This window comes from Pistacia vera, unplaced genomic scaffold, assembly GCF_008641045.1.
Source record: "Pistacia vera cultivar Batoury unplaced genomic scaffold, PisVer_v2 Contig433, whole genome shotgun sequence".
In the NCBI taxonomy this organism is placed as follows: domain Eukaryota; kingdom Viridiplantae; phylum Streptophyta; class Magnoliopsida; order Sapindales; family Anacardiaceae; genus Pistacia; species Pistacia vera.
In genome coordinates, this window is record NW_022196261.1 from 1504104 (window position 1) to 1513013 (window position 8910).

General features: G+C 33.7%; 2 protein-coding genes across 2 annotated transcripts; one reads left to right on the forward strand and one right to left on the reverse strand.

Moving 5' to 3' along the window:
* On the reverse strand, positions 1 to 1147 carry LOC116143893 (transcription termination factor MTEF1, chloroplastic). Its single transcript, XM_031429341.1, has one exon. The coding sequence runs from the start codon at positions 1027 to 1029 to the stop codon at positions 22 to 24; it is 1008 nt and encodes a 335-aa protein (XP_031285201.1). The 5' UTR covers positions 1030 to 1147; the 3' UTR covers positions 1 to 21.
* Positions 1148 to 2034: 887 nt separating this feature from the next.
* LOC116143847 (2-Cys peroxiredoxin BAS1, chloroplastic) lies at positions 2035 to 6402 on the forward strand. The gene is made up of 7 exons (XM_031429294.1): positions 2035 to 2355; positions 3138 to 3212; positions 3367 to 3448; positions 3537 to 3616; positions 5030 to 5155; positions 5912 to 6025; positions 6125 to 6402. Exons 1-7 carry the CDS (start codon positions 2143 to 2145, stop codon positions 6239 to 6241), a joined length of 807 nt encoding a protein of 268 aa, XP_031285154.1. The 5' UTR covers positions 2035 to 2142; the 3' UTR covers positions 6242 to 6402.
* The last annotated feature ends 2508 nt before the right edge of the window (positions 6403 to 8910 follow it).

Here is an 8910-nt window from a genome sequence, read left to right on the forward strand (position 1 = left end):
ATATTGAATCAATATCACATTTTATAACGACAAAGGCGAAGTTTTTAACGGCAAAGAAGTATTACAACACACCTCCAATCTATGACGAAACTGTTCCTCACTTGTTCTTAATAATACATTCAGCGGAAAATAAGCCCCTTTCTCTAGACAAGCTTGGTGTCTCGGCTTAATCCTATTCTCCAAACTAAAAGAGAAATACTGTGGAAAATCTTTCAATTCTTTCAAATCCCTCCCCATTTCCACCACAAAGTAATTCAATTTCGGCTCGTAATTTTCCTGAACACTGTAATTAAACAGCTGAGGGAAACGACGGAACATAGCCGTCGTTTCGCGCCGTGAGAAGCCGATTTTTTGAAAGTAATCTAAACGAGGAATGAGTTTCTCTTCAACGCTACAGGAAAGTAAGTAGGTGTGTTTGTTTACCTCGGCGATTCCGATGCTTTGTAGGAAATATAGGGTGGGACGCAAGCGGGATTTGACGCTGCAGAGAAGCAATCTGGGCCGTCGGTTGATGACTCTATTCAAATCAGTGCCGTTCACTTTGGCTTCGCGGAGGAGAAACGTGAAGATTGGGAGGATATCTGAGGTATTGGTGGTTAAAATTAGGAGACAGATGGAGATGATTCGGCGGAACTCGAATGTAGTGAGGTTGATAGATATGAGTAAATCAACGGTCGATTTGATGTCGAAGAGAGAAGTTTTGATGATGGAAGGATGATCGTTGATTAGTTGGAAAGAATCGAGGCCTATGGAGTCAAGATAGAGCATTTTTTCTTGGAATTCAGAAGGGGAGTCCGAGTCATGGGGTGGAGGTTGTTGTGTTTGTATGGGTGGGGGTGGCGGTGGCGGCATAGATGGAATTTGTGTGAATTTGGGAGGTATAAATGGAAGAGGAGTGATTGTTTTAGAAGAAAAAGAGGGAAAACGGAGGTTTCTGGGGCGAGAAAGGGAGGGAAAATGATGGTGGGTGGAGGGAAAATGGAGTTTAGGGTGAGAAAATGGAGAGGAAAGTGTTTCCTGCATTGCCATGCTACTACATGGTCAATGGTGAAGAAGTTTTGTTTTTGTTTTTATGTTTTCGTTTTTGGTTTTATGGTTGGGAGGGAATATGAGGAGAGAGCCAGAGAGGAATGAGTAAAGGATAAGAGTTGTGCTATCTTGAAAATCTGAAGAGGGTTCAAGAATTTTTAGATAAAATGTTGTCTGCGTTCTTGAGAAAGAGACGAAGGCTAAGCCCAGGTTCTCTGGGCTTTGGGCAAATTTATTTGGGAATATATTAAGTGGGCCTGGCTCATGGATTGTTGCTCATTCCAAACTATAATATCATTTATGATGTGTGTTTTTTATGAATAAATTGTAATATTTAATATAGATTAATTATTAGGATTTATTCATAAAATAAAATAAAAATTCTAAAATTTATTTTCATTTTTGCTGTCTTCAAAATACAATTGAAGAAGACAACGCAAACCGTTGCATAGATTGATGGTTGGTAAACACAATGTTGTACTTGTGATGTTAACTTATTTATCGTTAGTTTAATTAAACTCCTAAATCAACTTTTAAAAATTTTAGACTCTTTAATATATGAAATTAAACTTTAAGAGGTTTAATATTAAGAATGATATGATTTTTTAATAGGTATTTTTAATTGGTAATATCTAATTCCCTATAATCAAAAGTAATTTTAAAATAAAATAAACACCTCATAAATTGTTTTTAAAGTTAATTATTATTTAAAAGACAATTATCAGTAACTATAGGGAGTTTCTACTAATAAGCCTTTTTTTTTTATAATATTTTAGAGCATCTCTAATAATTGTAAAAGTATATAATATTTTTCGTTTATAAATACGTTTAATATTAATTAATTTTATAAGGTTGAATAAACCATAAATTTATGTATTATTTTTAATATATAATGTAGAATATTCTATAATACAGAAAAACTAAGGTAACCTAGATTTCCGGTAACCCCAAATGTGTGGAGCCGGTAACCCCAATAAAACCTGAAAATCCATCCACCATCCACCATTCATCCACTGCCACCATAACCAAAACCCCTTACTTATCCTCTTAGTCGTCCAACGTTTCATTTCTCCACCCAAGACTCGCTCCTCACCTACCTCACTCTCTGCTTCAATGGCTTGCTCTGCTGCCACCACCGCCGCCGCCTCTTTCATGGCCTCAAACCCCACCAGGGCTCTCTTCCCCTCTTCCTCTTCTTCTCAAATCCTAACTATCCCTCGCTCCTTCTCCGGCCTCCGTCAACCCCTACGCTCCGCCCGGGTCCCACGATCCCTCTCCTTCTCCCGTGGGTCCCATTCCAGAAGGTCCTTCGTTGTCAAAGCAAGCGTAAGTCTGTTTCTTTCTGGGTGTTTTTTGTTTTTTTTTTTTGGTTAGTGTGATTTCACTTTTGTTTTTTAATGTTCGGTTTGTTCAATGAATTGGATAGAGAGTGTAAAGTTTCAATTTTTAAAGTTGTGGAATCTTTAAATTATAAATTTTTGTTTGTATTTAGCAATGCTTGTATGTTAGTTTAGGTTGGCTTATGCTCATTTGAATTAGACATTTTGTTTTAATCATTTAATGCCCTCTTGTATGCTTTATAGTGCTTGAAATGGGTAAATTTTTTGCATTCTTAATATCACATGGTTTCAGGAAATGCAGTATTCAGTGCATAAATGTAATCTTAATTGCTAATATGAGTAATGTATGCGAAAATAAACGTTCCATATAACTTGAGAAGTTTTAATTTTTAGAGTTGTGGAATCTTTAAATTGTAATTTTTTGTTTGTGTTTAACAATGTTTGTATGCTAGTTTAGGTTTGGTTGAAACCCGTTTGAATTGGGCATTTATTTTTAATCAGTTAATGCGCTTTTGTATACTTTATAATGCTTGAACTGGGTAAGTTTTTTGCATTTGTATTCTTACATGGTTTCAAGAAATGCTGTAGCCAGTGTATAAGTGTAATTTTAATTAATAATATTAGTAATGTATGTGAAAATGAATGTTTGATATAATTCGTGAGATCTGCCTGGGGAGAAGATGTCTGATGCAGGATTTAAGATTGTACAGTTACTTGTATGACATTGATTTACCTTCTGATTATGTTGCTTCTTGTCTCTTTTTGCAGGGCGATGCACCATTGGTTGGAAACAAGGCACCCGATTTTGAAGCAGAGGCTGTTTTCGATCAGGAGTTTATCACGGTTAGAAGAATGTTCTAACATCTAACTGGCATTTTTAATGTATTCGACTTCTATGTGAAAAGTGATATCCTGTAGTGAATTGGATTTATGTGGCGAATACATATCATTAATTGTATATGTTTGTTCTTTCCTAACTGATGCATTGTCAATTCAGGTCAAACTTTCAGAGTACATTGGGAAGAAATATGTAATTCTATTTTTCTATCCTTTGGACTTCACATTTGTTTGTCCTACAGGTTAGTTTAAGTTTGAACTGATTAAAGCTGAAGTTAGATGACAGTGGAAGTTGAAATTTTCTTATTGTTATGTATTTATTCCTTGCAGAGATCACTGCCTTCAGTGACCGTCATGCAGAGTTTGAGAAGCTAAACACAGAGATATTGGGAGTCTCAATTGACAGTGTGGTAAGTTACTTATAAAAGATTTCAAATACTTAAGTGCTGCCTTCCTGCAATTATATGTTAGTTTGATTAAGAGGTTTGCTATGTGCATATAGTTCTCTCTAGCAGTATGATTTATCATGAGTTGCCTATCTGAATATTCCTCACATTCCTATTTATATCTCTCCCTTGGTTTCAGACTTTTTTCATTTATTTGTGTATCTGATGAGATCCTTAGTGTGCTGGTCTATTGTAGGAAACATAAGGTTGTGAAGGGGGATTTTGGTGATGTTGGCAGGAAACTTCCATGGGTTTAGGCTAGGACAGGTGGCGATTGGGGGTTGGGACAGCAAAGGAATTCAGTTAGGGAGAGAGAGAGAGAGAGAGCTGGAGGATAAAAAGAGAGACAGAGAGAGAGAGCAGATTAGGGTAGAGAAGAATATATTGAAATTTGGGAGGAGCTAACCCTTGAAGTTAGCAATTAGGGAGGAGCTGGCCCTCAAAGTCCAGCATTGCTTTCCCTTTCATATTCTGATTTTGTCCTTTTGGGTTGATGTGCTGGGTTATTTTGTTGTTTGCTGCCAATTTTATCAGTTTGTTGAGTATCAATACACATATATATTTTCTTCCTATTTCTTGGCTGTTGGCTGTTATTATTTTACTGTTTTGTTGAGTTTTGGGAGTGGGTTCTCATCAGTATCTTAATATAATGAAAATTTTTGGTGATGTGTGGCCATCTCTAAATCAATTGCCTTAGCTTGAGAACCATAATGCTTTGTTGCCCTGACACGAAATGGAGTTATTAGCTTTAATGCTTTGCTTTCTCCAATATGCTTGATTTTGATTGCTTATATTTTGTTCTGAACGATTCAAGTGAACTGGTTATAGCTTGCATATAATAGAGATGCATATAATATGACAAAAGGGTCATCGTGTATCTGACCTTTTTTTTGTGTGATAATTTTGTTACTTAAGGTATATATATATAATTGATGAAGCAAGTATGTTTTAAAATAGCATATCTATATGTTCTGTGTGTGTATTTTAGTGTTTGTTTATAGTTGATTTTACCTAGTGGAACTGATAAAAAGTAAAGCTCAAAGTACTAATGGAGAATGCTTGAAATAGGAAAAGAGAGAAAGTAGATTTATACATGCATGAAGAAATTTGGTCTACTTTACATCAACAATAATCACTTTATCTAACTATAATTTATTACCTTTGGATCAGAGCAAGTAATTGGCGATGGCAAGTTACTAGTTTCATTCATATAATGGTCAAGATTATTAATGGCTATCATGTTTTAGGATTTTTTATTTAGGAATTATGAATTGGAATTTGAAATGTTTACTTGAAGTGTTTATCTCTTGCATGATAACTATTGGATCTGAAATATGAATCACTAATGAATCTTGATTGTCTCCTGTTATTTTACAGTTCTCGCATCTGGCATGGGTCCAAACTGACAGGAAGTCTGGTGGTCTTGGTGATTTGAATTATCCATTGATTTCTGATGTCACCAAGTCAATTTCAAAGTCTTTTGGAGTTTTGATCCCTGATCAGGTATGAGATGACCTAAATTTTCAGTAAGATATCTCCCTAAAAAGCAGTTAGCCTCTATCCTAACGATGGATTTACCTATGTCCTGGCTGTCCTCTGGATCATTTGATTGGATTAAAAGTTTTGATTATTAATCATTATTACTGCCCTGTCTCATGCATCATCTTTTGCATAAGACTGCTTATAAATTTTCACCGTGTTTGTTAATAAAAAGTTCTGATAAGAGAGTGAAAATGCTCGGTGAAAGTTGTGGTCTGAAGAATGTTAAGCAAGATTGTTAGCAGACGCTGATCAAACTGTTCCAAGTTAAAATTAATTGTTAAAAACCATATTTCCAGTAAAGAAGTCATTGGAAGCAATCATCTTGCACAGCAAGGTTGATGTTATTATTGCCTCATAATCAGAATGAAATCTTCATACTTCATCTATATGTTTGGGAGGGTCACTTTTCAAAAACATGTTTTCAAGTACTGGAGTACAGATCAGCTGTACAGTTATCCGTTGTTTGTGGAAAGGATGTACATGTTTTTTTGGTATTTACTGAGAACAACTAGTCCTACTTTTTTTCAGTTATAAGCAATTTCTCATTGACATTGAAAGATTTTTCAGTGAAACTTACTGATCACTTCTGAGTCCGAGTGTTTCAAATTCTTCATGCAAAATGTGAAATTTAATATTTTCTCATTGTAGCAGTTTCCCTCATAATATATACATTTATTGATAATATAAACAAATCTTATATTTTTTATTTCAATACAGGGGATTGCATTGAGAGGACTTTTCATTATTGACAAAGAGGGAATCATCCAGCACTCCACCATCAACAATCTTGCCATTGGCCGAAGTGTTGATGAGACGATGAGAACGCTCCAGGTAAAATTTCCTGATATATGCTTAACCTTTTAAATATATCTGGAGAATTATTGTTTCTTTGTGCTAACGTTTTAATACATCTTTTGTTGCTTTCTACAGGCTCTGCAGTATGTGCAGGAAAATCCCGACGAAGTGTGCCCAGCTGGGTGGAAGCCTGGTGAGAAGTCAATGAAGCCAGACCCAAAACTCAGCAAGGAATACTTTGCTGCGATATAGAGGGGGTAGCATCGATATCCCAGATGCATATCTATGTTGATTAGGGAGGTGTAGCCGAGTTTTGTTTTTATGTATTATCATTTTACTGATTCTGAGTTTTGAGAAGCATTATGTGAGAATAAATGCATTGGATTTGAATGAAACTTATCCCTTGTTTTTCATGTTGAATTGAATGCATGCACAATCTCTCTCGTTAATGCCCACACGTGTTCGTCTTTCATGTTATCTTGAACATTGATGTAAAGAGCTTCTTATCATTGTAGTATCTGAAATGCGTTTGGGTAAAACTGAAGCCCAAAATCTAGGTTGTGTTGAATCAACATATATACATCAACTTGGTGATATGGGTCAAATTTAAACTCTTAATAATAGTGGAGGGAAAGTTTCAAACCCATCGCTGTTTCGAAATGTGTGGTTTTATTAACGATATTTGGGTAGAATTCACTCTTAAAAGAGTTAGCTCAACAAGGATATAAATTTGTGTTACATCACATATCACTAATGATCGGCAAAAGAATTTAGTCAATGTAAAAATTATAAATGAATCCGTGAGAGTCAAGCTTAAAGCCATTTTTACACGGATTTTTCTTTTTAAAACGTTAAATGAACTATATTATATATAATTAGGTCAAATATCATATGATATGGATGAGACGTGATCAATTTTTCTTGTGATCATAAATAAAACTTTAAGAAATCTAGCACCTAACTAATTTGTCGGATGCAATCTTATAGTTTGATTATCTTGTGACTAAATGTGAGCCTTAGATTGATTGACCAAATTATTAATTGACTTGAAAGGATCTTCAATGGATGATATAGATCTAACTAATCAAATATAAATTATAAATTGATGATTAACATCCTATCATGAGTGTCACATGGATTCATACAATATAATTGTTGATCAATTAACTCCTTTTTTGTTTGTCATATTGCAACATTATTTCTTTCCCACTTCTTAACATGAAATATTTTTATACAATAATGTTTCAATCATATTAAAACTCCATTAATTTCCACTTATTATCAAATTGTGATATGCGGCTCATGAAAGGAGACCGAAACTCTCAACTATTATTTTCTTTGAGGCCTACTACATACACAATTTAAAATCATTAATTAAAATTACTTCAATGATTGGATGCTTATAATTGTAATTAGGATACTTAATCACAAAAGTACTATTTTGAAGAGAAATAATGACATCGTTCTTTAATTTTATATTGAAATTACCCTTAGTGACTATAGAAATATTAAGTAATTAGGTCAATAATATTATTAAATTATTGTAAAATTAGCGTTATACTCTCTTCTGGGGTGTATTTTTTAAGGAATAACTAAATTTGTTAGTGTGTTAATTATTTTCAATTTAATTCATAAATCTCGATATACTATGAGATCAAAGCCTAAGCAAAAGTGTAATATTTAATCTAATGATTTCAATAATCTATAATATCAATTAAATGATACTTTAATTACATGTTAAACAACTTGTAATAATTTGCAAGTATTAACTGAAATGATTTCAATAATATTAAAGATAATTTGGAATTCATAACAGCATTAATTTCAATTATCTCCTCATATTCTTGGTAAATTTAACAAACCCCTCAAATAGTTTTGGAATTATTGCTACCTTCCATATAGTATCACTAATTCGATACATACTATAAAGAGAGGAGGTCAATAATAATTAAGCAAAATCTTAAGGGATGTCACCGATAATTAAGCAAAAAATCATAAAGAGGCTAGAGATACGTACAATGTGAGGTCGTAATAATTCTCAAATTACAAAAGTTACTCAAAAATTAACACAAACATTAGCGCCTCTATAATGTAATGTGTAAGAATCAATATTCTGAAAACCAGACAGGGCCCTTGACCAGGTTGACTAGTCCAACCGGTCAGTTGGACTGATGACGTCAAAAATTTCAACAAATTTAAAATCCAGCAAACACACCCTTGCGCAATTACATTAGTCCCTACAGGTTTGAAATCCAGCAAAAACACCCATGCAAAATCTGTTAGTAAACGATCCAGTCACGGAGCGGAAAACAAAAATATTTACGACATGTCTCATTCTATAGGACCAAAATCAGGGCACAAATTTACACTTTATATATAAAATAAGAATCTGCAGGAAATCAATTTAGAGTTTAAGAAATCATACGCACGTTGGGAGGCTCCTCCAACTTGTCTTTGAGCATATTTCGCTACCGACCTAAGTGTAAGATCGAACCGGTGTAGTCCACACTAAGATAATCTCAAGGAACTAAAGAGAGATTTGCTAGATCCTGTTTAGCCTTTAAGAACCAAGAAGAAAAATCAAAGTAATTTGATTCAAGCAAAAAAATGCAATCTGGCGTGGAGAGTGTTTCAAGGGGTTGGAGTGTTTTCCCTTTTTTCAATGAATCAAATGAGTGAATGAATATTTCTCCATTTTATTCAAAAAAAAAAAAAAAAAAAAAAAAAAAAAAAAAAAAAAAAAAAAAAAAAAAAACTTACACTTATATAGTGCAAGTGCAATTGCCCTATTCCCTTATGGAATATGCTTAAGCTCCAACCCAAACACCCATTGGATCCAAACATTTCCATTTAGATATTTTAATTTTAATTTATCATTATCTCAATTAAATTCAATTAATATATATTAATATTTAACAATA